At 44.0% G+C, this 13,913-nt stretch overlaps 3 protein-coding genes across 6 annotated transcripts in view; all 3 read left to right on the plus strand.

The window, feature by feature from the left end:
- The window catches only part of LOC108530186 (protocadherin beta-15), a 172,872-nt gene that overhangs the window by 120,519 nt on the left and 38,440 nt on the right, over nt 1-13,913 (plus strand). The gene's annotated exons all lie outside the window — the stretch shown is intronic.
- LOC108530185 (protocadherin beta-12-like) lies at nt 1,778-4,928 on the plus strand. The gene is given in 3 exon segments (XM_017872880.1): nt 1,778-2,355; nt 2,357-2,995; nt 2,997-4,928. Coding segments are annotated over 3 exon segments (2,382 nt in total). The 5' UTR covers nt 1,778-2,017; the 3' UTR covers nt 4,402-4,928.
- Nucleotides 6,993-13,913, plus strand: part of LOC108530188 (protocadherin beta-13) — a 61,557-nt gene continuing 54,636 nt past the window's right edge. Inside the window, exons 1-3 of one of the 4 annotated variants that reach the window (XM_017872889.1) lie at nt 6,993-7,778; nt 7,868-7,890; nt 9,410-11,740. In XM_017872889.1, coding sequence (XP_017728378.1) covers nt 7,239-7,778; nt 7,868-7,890; nt 9,410-11,246 — 2,400 coding nt within the window. In that variant the 5' untranslated portion in view covers nt 6,993-7,238 and the 3' untranslated portion in view covers nt 11,247-11,740. Of the gene's footprint in view, nt 9,111-9,218; nt 11,741-13,913 lie in introns of those variants that run through there. The other 3 variants (XM_017872888.1, XM_017872887.1, XM_017872886.1) reach the window with 3 other exon arrangements.

Consider the following 13,913-nt stretch of genomic DNA (forward strand, 5'->3'; position numbering starts at 1 on the left):
GGCATATACCTTGTGTCATACAGTCTAAGAGTATTAGGACTAGAAGTCTAACCATGTAAAATGCAAAGGTTTGCTTACTCTCCCTATTTTCAATTTGACACCTCACAACTGTGCTCAGCTGTGCCTAGATCCCCAAGACTAGAGAAAGTTCCATTAAATTTGTCCAGAGAATAAACTTTCTATTTTCTGGTTGTGAGTTACATTTCTGTCTATGTAGGGTGATGAGAAGAATAGAGAATTCAATTATCCTCTACACATACTTCCAACTGATAACTTTTTTTTCCATCCTTAACTGACTTCAGTCTTCTTAAATATCTGGTTCCTCCAAATCTTGGCTTAAATGAGATTGTGTTTCTTGTGAGTATCTTCAATGAAGGAATTTTACTTTAGGGGCATTTTTTGGAACTGCTAAGTTAATTGCTTTTGCACCTGCTTTCTGTATTAGAAAAATATGTGTGTTCACTTGTGTATTCTTAATCTTCATTAGTTCCCATTTTAATTACTTTTCTGTCATTTCAGTGCGTATTTTTTTTAAAAAAGAGAGGTTAATTATGTATGGTCAATCCATCACTTTTCAACTTTTACCTTTCTGTACCAATTACTATTTAAATCATGTATCCAGCTTACATTTTTAAGAATATTAATTGAATTTAACATTTTAAAATGCAGACTTATTGGATTCTTCTTCCATCCATTCTTAATGCACGTTAAGACTTTCTATAGTGAACATCATTGATGAGCCCTTAGCATCTATTCCAAACAATCTCCTTCATTATGTACCAATGATGTACTTTGGCTAGGACTGAAACCATCCCAAGCTTAAAAGGTGGTCCCAGACAGGATTAAAATAAAGTAATGGCCAGAGATGGGTCTTTAGATTCTAGGGCTAAAATCTCCAAGTATAATTCTATACCTCTTGAAACAATGATTGCTTCAGTCACAGGCACATGATCTTACTTGGTCTAATCAGAGTGAAAGTTAGGTTTTTGTTCTATGTTTAGGGATAGACTCTTACTTTCTCTTCCTGGGCTGAAAGAGAAAACAGATAGCTACAGTTGTGGCTACAATAAATTTTGGGAACCTGGGGCAAGCCAGCTTTAGGAATTAGAGTCTACTTTAAATGAAACTAACTTGCTTGTGCTAGTGTACTTATGAATTTTTTGTAAATTATGAAAAACTGGAACTAAATGATAGGTTTACATAATATGTTCCACCCCAATCTCTTGCTTCATTTTCTACCTGTTCACAGTTCATTGCTATTAAGGAAATCTATGGAAATGCCTTTTTATGCTGTCATAATGACCTAAATTTGCCTCATCACATAGTTAATCCAGTTTCATAACTTCAGAAAGGACTTTTGAGATCACCTTCCCTTTCCCCTACCATGTAAGGAAAGCCAAGTAGTAATAGAATTTCATTCAGCTCAACAATTAGTTATACCCTGCTTGTTTCAGGCTTACAATTGTCTCAGAAATACTACGAATTCCTGGGGACCAGGGATCACATCTTGTATCTGTATTCACCACAATTGAGCACATTTGGTTGTGAGGAGAGTGGGGAAAGACACTGAAAAAATGCTTTAAAACAAATACAAACGTCATCACAAACTATAAAGAATATAAAACGATTATTAAGGAAGATATAATATATTTTTAATTACTTAAACAGAAGGAATTATTTAAATGCAATATTTGCTTCTGGAGGACATTTATGTGAATAAAATTTAGGTAGTGTTCATCAAACTGTGAAAATCTGTGGAGACGCGTGGTGGCGCTGCAGGATAATACCAAGAAAAAAAATTACCCTGGAGGATGTTGTAGACCCTGTTATCCAGTACACGCAGAGAACTGGGAAGACAGAACAATCCTTTAAGGGACAACCTAGAAGCCATTCAACAAGGTTAAAATCTTTAGGCTTCCGAAGATTTGGTAGACAGATCAGAGGCACGTTTCCCACAACTGCGAAGTGGTGCTGAGGCAATTCCACAAGAAGATTTTGGAGTTTTGGAAAAGAAGCTATGGAAAACGGAGGGGCAGGAACTCTGCAGATAAGGCAAGTCCTGCTTTTCTTTGTTTTGCTGGGAATGTCTCAGGCGGTCTCTGAAACTGGGAGTTTTTTGGTGATGGAGGAATTGCAGAGTGGCAGCTTTGTAGGAAATTTGGCAAAGACCCTGGGACTGGAGGTGAGTGAGCTGTCTTCGCGGGGGGCTCAGGTGGTTTCTAATGATAACAAAGAGTGTTTGCAGCTGGACACAAACACTGGAGATTTGCTCCTGAGCGAAATGCTAGACAGGGAGGAGCTCTGTGGCTCCAATGAGCCTTGTGTGCTGTATTTCCAAGTGTTAATGAAAACCCCACGCAGTTTTACAAATTGAACTCCAGGTCAGGGATATAAATGATCACTCTCCCGTCTTCTTGGAAAAAGAAATGCTCTTAGAAATCCCAGAGAACAGTCCTCTTGGTGCTGTGTTCTTGCTTGAAAGTGCGAAGGATTTAGATGTAGGAATCAATGCTGTAAAAAGCTACACAATAAATCCGAACTCTCATTTCCACATTAAAATAAGAGTCAATCCAGATAATAGGAAATACCCTGAGTTAGTTCTGGACAAGGCGCTGGATTATGAAGAGTGCAGGGAGCTCAGTTTCATCCTCACTGCTCTGGATGGCGGGTCCCCTCCCAGGTCCGGAACTGCCTTGGTCAGGGTGGTGGTTGTAGATATTAATGACAACTCCCCTGAGTTTGAGCAGGCTTTTTATGAGGTGAAGATTCCGGAGAATAGCACCCTTGGCTCGCTGGTTGTGACAGTCTTGGCTTGGGATTTAGACTCTGGAACAAACAGTGAACTATCCTATACCTTTTCCCATGCCTCAGAAGATATTCGCAAGACATTTGAAATTAATCAAAAGTCTGGAGACATTACTTTAACAGCACCTTTGGATTTTGAAACGATTGAGTCATACTCAATAATCATTCAAGCCACAGATGGGGAGGACTTTTGGAAAATCTACAGTCAGAATTCAGGTGATGGATGTAAATGACAATGCTCCTGAAATCACTGTGTCATCAATTACCAGTCCAATCCCAGAAAGCACACCAGAGACCGTGGTTATGGTTTTCAGGATACGAGACAGAGACTCTGGGGACAACGGAAAGATAGTTTGTTCTGTCCCGGAAGACATCCCATTCGTGCTAAAATCTTCTGTAAATAATTACTACACTTTGGAAACAGAGAGACCACTGGACAGAGAGAGCAGAGCCGAGTACAACATTACCATCACCGTCACCGACTTGGGGACACCCAGGCTGAAAACCGAGCACAACATAACCGTGCTGGTCTCCGACGTCAATGACAACGCCCCCGCCTTCACCCAAACCTCCTACACCATGTTCGTCCGCGAGAACAACAGCCCCGCCCTGCACATCGGCAGCATCAGCGCCACAGACAGAGACTCAGGCACCAACGCCCAGGTCACCTACTCGCTGCTGCCGCCCCAGGACCCGCACCTACCCCTCGCCTCCCTGGTATCCATCAACACAGACAACGGCCACGTGTTCGCCCTCCGGTCGCTGGACTACGAGGCCCTGCAGGAGTTCGAGTTCCGCGTGGGCGCCACAGACCGCGGCTCCCCGGCGCTGAGCAGCGAGGCACTGGTGCGCGTGCTTGTGCTGGACGCCAACGATAACTCGCCCTTCGTACTGTACCCGCTGCAGAACGGCTCCGCGCCCTGCACAGAGCTGGTGCCCCGGGCGGCGGAGCCGGGCTATCTGGTGACCAAGGTGGTAGCGGTGGACGGCGACTCTGGCCAGAATTCCTGGCTGTCGTACCAGCTGCTCAAGGCCACGGAGCCTGGGCTGTTCGGCGTGTGGGCGCACAATGGCGAGGTGCGCACCGCCAGGCTGCTGAGCGAGCGCGACGCGGCCAAGCACAGGCTGGTGGTGCTGGTCAAGGACAATGGCGAGCCTCCACGCTCGGCCACCACCACGCTGCACGTGCTCCTGGTGGACGGCTTCTTCCAGCCCTACCTGCCTCTCCCAGAGACGGCCCCGGCCCAGGCCCAGGCCGACTCACTCACCGTCTACCTGGTGGTGTCATTGGCCTCGGTGTCGTCGCTGTTCCTCTTGTCGGTGCTCCTGTTCGTGGCGGTGCGGCTGTGCAGGAGGAGCAGGGCAGCCTCTGTGGGTCGCTGCTCGGTGCCCGAGGGCCCCTTTCCAGGGCATCTGGTAGACGTGAACAGCACCGGGACCCTGTCCCAGAGCTACCAGTATGAGGTGTGTGTGACTGGAGGCTCCGGGACAAATGAGTTCAAATTTCTGAAACCAATTATCCCCAACTTCCTACCCCACAGCACACGTAGGGAAGTTGAAGAAAACCCCCCGTTTCAGAATAATTTGGTTTTCTGATAAAGAATGAAAAATAAATCCTGTGTTTATGAATACATTTATAATTAGGAATTTATTGTAAGGTGCCCGTAAAGTAGTATTTTTGATCACTTCAAATATGTACTCTTTAAGTCAAGAAATTTCTTTACATAGGAAAGGATCCAGATTTAGTATCAAGAACCCTTCACAAAGCATGAAATGTATATGTGTAATGTTTTATGTCAAACAATTATGCTTAATATAAAGTCTATTAAATGGTAAGTCTTGTTTGAGATATTTTAAATTGCTTTCCATTGTTTTCAATATTTACCATGACTTTCGTTTTCTGAGTTGATTAGAATGCTGTTCGAGTATACTACCTTAGTTTCAGAAGCATAGATTGTAGTGTACCTTTTTAGACCTTATTTTTTTAAAACACTCGTTTTATGGATCATACACTATTTTCACACTTTTAATCTCAGAAGAAACATATGTGGCATGGTATTTTAGGAATGACCAAATAGATGGTCTCAGAGATTCAGTAAGATCACCAAGGTCCGCTAACTAATAAGTGACAAAACTGAGCATCCATCCTCGATCTGTCTGACTCTGAGTCAGTGGCTTTGCTCCAATTCCATACTGTTTTCTGTCATTAGATATCACCTGGCAAGTTTCTGCCTAACTAAAGAGAAGAAATGTTTTTATCACATTCATACTACTGTTCAGTCTTTATTTAGAAATAATCTTTATCTATGATTTCATTTTCTCATAAACCAATAATCTTGCTTTTCTGGGTAAATTTTCAGCTATTATTACTAATGCTGTGATCTGTCTAAATCTCAAGTAAAAAACAAAATTGAAAGAGCAACCTGTGCCTTCTCGTGTCCTGAACATATAACTTCCATTTCACAGAAAAGATTAATGGTCCTGATTAGGAATAGTACATAATTTTGATTGCATTATTAGTTAATTATTTTCTTCACATTGTTGTATATTTTCAGAGTCACCCATACTTACATTTGTAATACATTTTCCTGATTTGAGAGTTTGTTTTTAACAGTTTTCTATTACCTGTATGGCACTGCTGAATCAGGAAGATTTAAGAAAAAGAATAGTTTTAAATGTGTAATATCAAAGAGAAAAATAGATGATCATTAAACTTTTAGAAATTCTAGGGAGTTAAGGAGAAGCATTGTTTGTTTAAAAATATATAACTGATTCTTATTTTTTAAATAGGTAATTTTTGCATAGTTGTGCTCTGAATATATTATAAACTAGTGCTGGTAAGTCTAAGAAAGCTAGTATTACCTCATGTCACTGGTGGGATAGAACCTAAGGACAAAAAAACTCACAGTAGTAAAATCTAAAATTGCTTTCATGGTCTCAGGGTAAAATTATCCAATTTCTCTGACAAATAAATGGCATTAGAAATAAGAGGAGTGAAGTTTACACAAAGAAAAATCTCAAGAGGTCTAGCAATCAAATACAATGTGTGGATCTTGTTTGGATCTTGATTGAAACAACAGCAATGACTTTGAAAAACTTGGAAGAGTTTGAACATAGATGGGTATTAAATAATATTAACTTAATTTTTAGGTATGATAATGGCATTGTACTTAAGGGTATTTTTAGAGTCATTTAAAGTCATGATGCATTTAAAGAAATATATAATGACGTATTTGTGGGTGAAAATTCAGTTTGTCTGGGATGTGAAAATGTTGAAGGGATAGAGTCAAGAATTATGGAAAAACATTGATAATTGGTGAAGCTAGTACTGAGTCCTTGGAGGTTCATTACACTCCTCTCTTCTATGAGATTTGAAAAATTTCAAGGTAATTTCTTTTAATTGATGCTGTTAGAAGTGGAGGTAACGAAGAAGGACATCCTTCCCAGAAACAAAATCACCACAGCTGTTACACATATTGTCTCTGTTTAGACAAACTCTCCAGCCTTTCTTCGTTCATTTCCCTTCATTATTGGACATAATTTCTCTACCTGAGATAGTTATGCTCCTGTATTCTTCTACCATTTGAATTTTGAGGTGTTTTTCTAATAATAGTAATGGATTTATGCCAGACTTATGATGGATTTATTCCATCAAGATTCAGTTGCTTGATGGCATCAAATTGCTTTATACTTGGTATATAGTTTATTTTTAAGGTTACTCTCTCTTTGCATCAGATTTCTCATGTGTAAGGTGGGGAATTCACAACAGCCCTATGTGGTAGGTGCTATTATTATCCTCACTTTACAGACGAGCAAATTAAAGCAGAGAGATTAAATAATTTGTTCGAGGTTCACAGCTACTAATTATTCCTATGGCTTATGGAAATAAAAGTGTAAACATCTAAAAGTTAACTATGTTAACTACAATTATATTTGAAATTTTCTGCATATATTCTTTTTGTCAAGCTAGACTGTTACCTAAATATTTCCTTTTTGCCCAAAACTCAGTTAGCATTGTTGCAAGACTAATGTAATTTCTCCTTCGGGCAGTTCTCTGCTCAGTGACGTCCGGCGATATTAACGGTGGTGTTGTAACCTTACATAGTCCTAGGGTACATACAGGCAGAGTTGGGAATATTACATCTATTATCATCCCACAAAATGTAAGATTCTGTGAGGACGCGTGGTGGCGCTGCAGGATAAGAAGGTATAAACCAGAACCGCAGCTGCAACTCCATTAACCGGCAAAAAGCAGCAGAACCTGGAAGCCCATGGGAAGCTTGGATGCCAAAGAGAAGACGGCAGGGTCCTCTGGAGAGGACTATTCTCTGCAATATTTCTGAGGTATCTGTGGAATAACTACAGCCTCAGATACTGGGGACTTTACAGTCCCACAGAACCGTCCTCCCAGGAAGCTGAACCCACCAAGAACAATGGAGGCCAGCGGGAAGCTCATTTGCAGACAAAGGCAAGTCCTTTTTTGCTTTCTCCTTTTGGGCTTATCTCTGGCGGGCGCGGCGGAACCTAGACGCTATTCTGTGGTGGAGGAAACTGAGGGCAGCTCCTTTGTCACCAGTTTAGCAAAGGACTTGGCTCTGGAGCAGAGGGAATTCTCCAGGTGGGGGATTAGGGTTGTTTCCAGAGGGAACAAACTGCATTTGCAGCTCAATCAGGAGACCGGCGATATGTTGCTCAATGAGAAATTGGACCGTGAGGATCTGTGCGGTCACACAGAGCCCTGTGTGCTACATTTCCAAGTGTTGCTAGAGAGTCCCTTCGAGTTTTTTCAAGCTGAGCTACAGGTAATAGACATAAACGACCACTCTCCAGTATTTCTGGACAAAGAAATGTTGGTGAAAGTGTCAGAGAGCAGTCCTCCTGGGACTACGTTTCCTCTGAAGAATGCTGAAGACTTAGATGTAGGCCAAAACAATATTGAGAACTATGTAATCAGCCCCAATTCCTATTTTCGGGTCCTCACCCGCAAACGCAGTGATGGCAGGAAATATCCAGAGCTGGTGCTGGACAAAGCGCTGGACCGAGAGGCAGAAGCTGAACTCAGGTTAACACTCACAGCACTGGATGGTGGCTCTCCGCCCAGATCTGGCACTGCTCAGGTCTACATTGAAGTCGTGGACGTTAACGATAATGCCCCTGAATTTGAGCAGCCTTTCTATAGGGTGCAGATCTCTGAGGACAGTCCAATAGGCTTCCTGGTTGTCAAGGTCTCTGCCACGGATATAGACACAGGAGTCAACGGAGAGATTTTCTATTCACTTTTCCAAGCTTCAGATGAGATAAGCAAAACTTTTAAGGTCAATTCCTTGACAGGAGAAATTGAACTAAAAAAACAACTCGATTTCGAAAAACTGCAGTCCTATGAAGTCAATATTGAGGCGAGAGATGCTGGAGGCTTCTCTGGAAAATGCACCATTCTGATTCAAGTGATGGATGTGAATGACCATGCCCCAGAAGTTACCATGTCCGCATTTATCAGCCCAATACCTGAGAACGCGCCTGAAACTGTGGTTGCACTTTTCAGTGTTTCAGATCTTGATTCAGGAGAAAATGGGGAAATAAATTGCTCCATTCAGGAGGATCTACCCTTCCTCCTGAAATCTTCTGTGGGGAACTTTTGTACTCTACTAACAGAGAAACCACTAGACAGAGAAAGCAGAGCTGAGTACAACGTCACTATCACAGTCACTGACTTAGGGACACCCAGGCTGACAACACACCTCAATATGACCGTGCTGGTCTCAGACCTCAATGACAACGCCCCCGCCTTCACCCAAACCTCCTACACCATGTTCGTCCGCGAAAACAACAGCCCCGCCCTGCACATCGGCAGCGTCAGCGCCACAGACAGAGACTCAGGCACCAATGCCCAGGTCACCTACTCGCTGCTGCCGCCCCAGGACCCGCACCTGCCCCTCGCCTCCCTAGTCTCCATCAAGGCGGACAACGGCCACCTGTTTGCCCTCATCTCACTGGACTATGAGACCCTGCAGGAGTTCGAGTTCCGCGTGGGCGCCGCGGACCTCGGCTTCCCGGCGCTGAGCAGCGAGGCGCTGGTGCGCTTGCTGGTGCTGGACGCCAACGACAACTCGCCCTTCGTGCTGTACCCACTGCAGAACGGCTCCGCGCCCTGCACCGAGCTGGTGCCCCGGGCGGCCGAGCCGGGCTATCTGGTGACCAAGGTGGTGGCGGTGGACGGCGACTCGGGCCAGAACGCCTGGCTGTCGTACCAGCTGCTCAAGGCCACGGAGCCCGGGCTGTTCGGTGTGTGGGCGCACAATGGCGAGGTGCGCACCGNGGACCGTGAGGATCTGTGCGGTCACACAGAGCCCTGTGTGCTACATTTCCAAGTGTTGCTAGAGAGTCCCTTCGAGTTTTTTCAAGCTGAGCTACAGGTAATAGACATAAACGACCATTCTCCAGTATTTCTGGACAAAGAAATGTTGGTGAAAGTGTCAGAGAGCAGTCCTCCTGGGACTACGTTTCCTCTGAAGAATGCTGAAGACTTAGATGTAGGCCAAAACAATATTGAGAACTATGTAATCAGCCCCAATTCCTATTTTCGGGTCCTCACCCGCAAACGCAGTGATGGCAGGAAATATCCAGAGCTGGTGCTGGACAAAGCGCTGGACCGAGAGGCAGAAGCTGAACTCAGGTTAACACTCACAGCACTGGATGGTGGCTCTCCGCCCAGATCTGGCACTGCTCAGGTCTACATTGAAGTCCTGGATGTCAACGATAATGCCCCTGAATTTGAGCAGCCTTTCTATAGGGTGCAGATCTCTGAGGACAGTCCAATAGGCTTCCTGGTTGTCAAGGTCTCTGCCACGGATGTAGACACAGGAGTCAACGGAGAGATTTCCTATTCACTTTTCCAAGCTTCAGACGAGATTGGCAAAACCTTTAAGATCAATCCCTTGACAGGAGAAATTGAACTAAAAAAACAACTCGATTTCGAAAAACTGCAGTCCTATGAAGTCAATATTGAGGCAAGAGATGCTGGAACCCTTTCTGGAAAATGCACCATTCTCATTCAAGTGATGGATGTGAATGACCATGCCCCAGAAGTTACCATGTCTGCATTTACCAGCCCAATACCTGAGAACGCGCCTGAAACTGTGGTTGCACTTTTCAGTGTTTCAGATCTTGATTCAGGAGAAAATGGGAAAATAAGTTGCTCCATTCAGGAGGATCTACCCTTCCTCCTGAAATCCGCGGAAAACTTTTACACCCTACTAACGGAGAGACCACTAGACAGAGAAAGCAGAGGGGAATACAACATCACTATCACTGTCACTGATTTGGGGACCCCTACGCTGAAAACACAGCTCAACATAACCGTGCTGGTCGCCGATGTCAATGACAACGCCCCCGCCTTCACCCAAACCTCCTACACCCTGTTCGTCCGCGAAAACAACAGCCCCGCCCTGCACATCGGCAGCATCAGCGCCACAGACAGAGACTCAGGCACCAACGCCCAGGTCACCTACTCGCTGCTGCCACCCCAGGACCCGCACCTGTCCCTCACCTCCTTGGTCTCCATCAACGCGGACAACGGCCACCTGTTTGCCCTCAGGTCTCTGGACTACGAGGCCCTGCAGGAGTTCGAGTTCCGCGTGGGCGCCACAGACCGCGGCTCCCCGGCGCTGAGCAGCGAGGCGCTGGTGCGCGTGCTGGTGCTGGACGCCAACGATAACTCGCCCTTCGTGCTGTACCCGCTGCAGAACGGCTCTGCGCCATGTACCGAGCTGGTGCCCCGGGCGGCCGAGCCGGGCTACCTGGTGACCAAGGTGGTGGCGGTGGACGGTGACTCGGGCCAGAACGCCTGGCTGTCGTACCAGCTGCTCAAGGCCACGGAGCCCGGGCTGTTCCGCATGTGGGCGCACAATGGCGAGGTGCGCACCTCCAGGCTGCTGAGCGAGCGCGACGCGGCCAAGCACAGGCTGGTGGTGCTGATCAAGGACAATGGCGAGCCTCCGCGCTCGGCCACCGCCACGCTACACGTGCTCCTGGTGGACGACTTCTCCCAGCCCTACCTGCCTCTCCCGGAGGCGGCCCCGGCCCAGGCCCAGGCCGACTCGCTCACCGTCTACCTGGTGGTGGCGTTGGCCTCGGTGTCTTCGCTCTTCCTCTTTTCAGTGCTCCTGTTCGTGGCGGTGCGGCTGTGCAGGGGGAGCAGGGCGGCCTCGGTGGGTCGCTGCTCTGTGCCCGAGGGCCACTTTCCAGGGCATCTGGTGGACGTGAGCGGCACCGGGACCCTATCCCAGAGTTACCAGTATGAGGTGTGTCTGGCAGGAGGCTCAGGGACAAATGAGTTCAAGTTCCTGAAGCCTATTATCCCCGACTTCCCTCCCCAGTTCCCTGGGAAAGAAATACAGGGAAATTCTACCTTTTCCAATAACTTTGGGTTCAACATTCAGTGACCATAGTCGACTTTTATATTCCATAGGTATTTTATTTTATGGCATTTCTATGCCAATGTTTATTTCCCCCAATTTGTGTGTATTTAAAACTATACTTATTTACTCCTGATTTTTCTCATGTTCTTTCTCCCTTTGCTATTAAGTGAACATTTACTTTTATTCCCGGTTCGTAAAAGATGGCAATTCATTCTTTAACCTAGATGGTCTTAATTTGCAATTAATTTGCCTCCCTAAAGAGCAATACCAAGTCACATTTTTTTTTCATGCCCCTGTCTTTAGTTGAACTTCACCCACTGTTATGCTTATGGTAAAATTAAATAGAGCAATTTGGAAGTGATTCACATTTTCCAGCGTTTCTTCATTTCTCTTTTTTTAGTCTTAAAATAATGATTGGTATTCAGATATATCATTTTCTGTTTTAAATCCAGTGTGTTTTAGTTAACCTTTAACTATGCTTTTTGCTTTCAAAAGTAAACCAGGAAACCTATATCCTATGGTACAACTGTAAGTGTTATCACTTGATTCAAAAGGGTCAGAAGACCAGTTTCTCAGTATCCTTTCCTCATTCATCCTGGAGAGGATTGTGCAGGCACGTTAATATTGTGGCCACTCACAGAATCTGGGAATATGAAGTTATAATTTTTAAATTAATGTACCAAAGCTTTAATGCAATGTAGTCGAATGCAGATGCATGTGTCCAAATAATAATTCATATAGCATAAATTGGAGTTGTGTGCTAATGTGTAAATTTTTTTGCCTGTACTATCATAGAATTTAATGTATATACACCAGAAACTACTTTTCAGACTTTTTTTACTGCAACCAATAGTTAAGATTATATTTTACATATTTTGAAACACAAAAAATAGAAATGCTTGTGAACAATGCTTAGTCTTTTTATGATATAATTTGAAATTCCCTATATATTTCATTCTATTCAATTTTCAGATGTGGCCATGATCCACTAAGTTTATTTCATGGTGTACTAATGGGTAGTAACCCAAAGTTTGAAAACCACTTTTCTCAGGCGTATAGAAGTATACCAGATGTTGAACATTGATAGTATCAAAAGAGTCCTTTAGGGATCTAATTTAAAAAAAACAATTCAAACCATTGTAAGGGAGTAGTTTTGTCTCATGTTAAACCACTCTACCCTTTAAAGATCTGACACACAGTGCAAGAAAAAGACTTCAAGTTTGGAGGAGGAGATTTTCCATCACTTTTACCAACAAGTCTAAAGTCTATGTTGTGGGAGAAAAATGTAGGATAACAAAACGAGTAAAAGTATAGAGGCAAAAAAAGTGTGTGTATGAAAGAGACAGAGCAAGCATGGGAAAGAGGAAATTCATGGGGATGAGTAAAATGACTACTTTCAGTGCCACAGACTAGACTCAATTGCTTCTCTTATTTTATTTTTTGAGACAGGGTCCTGTTCTGTCACCCACACTGGAGTGCAGCAGTGCGATCTCCACTCACTGCAACCTCCACCTCCTGGGCTCAAGCAATCCTCCCACCTCAGCCTCCCTAGTACACAGGACTACAGGCCCAGGCCACCACACCCACTAATTTTTGCATTTTAGTGGAGACAAAGTTTCATCATATTGCCCAGACTGGTCTCCAACTCCTAAGCTCAAGCAATCTGCCTGCCTCAGCCTCCCAAAGTGCTGTGATTGTAGGTGTGAACACCTGGCCTCAACTGCTTCTTGAAAATATTTTAAAATTTTATCTTAACATTGTAGAGGGACTGGGTATTAGTCAGTTGATAATGCCAAGAAGAGTAATCTCTTTTTATGGCATATCTAAGACAACCTAGTGTTTATACTTCTTGCTAAGATTTCACTACCAGTTCTGTTGAACTGTTGTCGACTGAGTAATTTTTCTTTTCTTTTTTTCTGTTTTCTTTCTTTCTTTATTTTTTAGAGACAGGGTCTCAGTCACCTAGGCTGGAGTGCAGGGGTGCAATCATGGCTCATTGAAGCCTTGAGCTCCTGGGCTCAAGCAATCCTCCTGCTGCAGCCTCCCAAGTAGCTGGGACCACCGGCACATGCCACTACCCCCAGCTTTTTAAAAAGGTTTTGTAGAGATGGGTTCTCATTATGTTGCCCAGGCTGGTCTTGAACTCCTGGCCTCCAAAGGTGGGATTTATTCTAGCAGCTTCCCTGTGATCTTCTCACATCTACTGGTGGAGGGGGAAAGAATAGTTCGAACAGCTCAGACAGAAAATCTAGCAGGTGCAACAGTGGAGAAAAGGGCCAAGTACTTGTCCTATTACTTCCAGTTTTTCTAGATAGATGAGCATCAGGACTCCTCTCTTTATAAAAAGAACTATGAGTTTCCTGTCTCTAATGAAGAGTGACCAGGCGTTCAGGAACTTAAATGCCGAGATACGTGTAACCAACCAATTCTCCTAGAATGTATTGCTAAAAACGAATTTTGCTCTTATAGTTCAAAGACCTCATTTATAGTTATACTTAAAACAGTGCATAGGAATCAAGCTGTATCAGCCAATTTTATATGAAAGAACTATAGGTTGTAAGTAAGTTAGAACATAATTTTATGTCTAGAGGGGGTTAAAGGAAACAGAAAATAGAGACACAAGAGATAGTCCAGCCTTACAGAATGGATTCTCTTGAAAACCCTTACAAAAAAAAAAAAAAAAAAAAAAAA

Source organism: Rhinopithecus bieti, unplaced genomic scaffold (genome assembly GCF_001698545.2).
Source record: "Rhinopithecus bieti isolate Rb0 unplaced genomic scaffold, ASM169854v2 scaffold_7438, whole genome shotgun sequence".
Classification (NCBI taxonomy): Eukaryota; Metazoa; Chordata; class Mammalia; order Primates; family Cercopithecidae; genus Rhinopithecus; species Rhinopithecus bieti.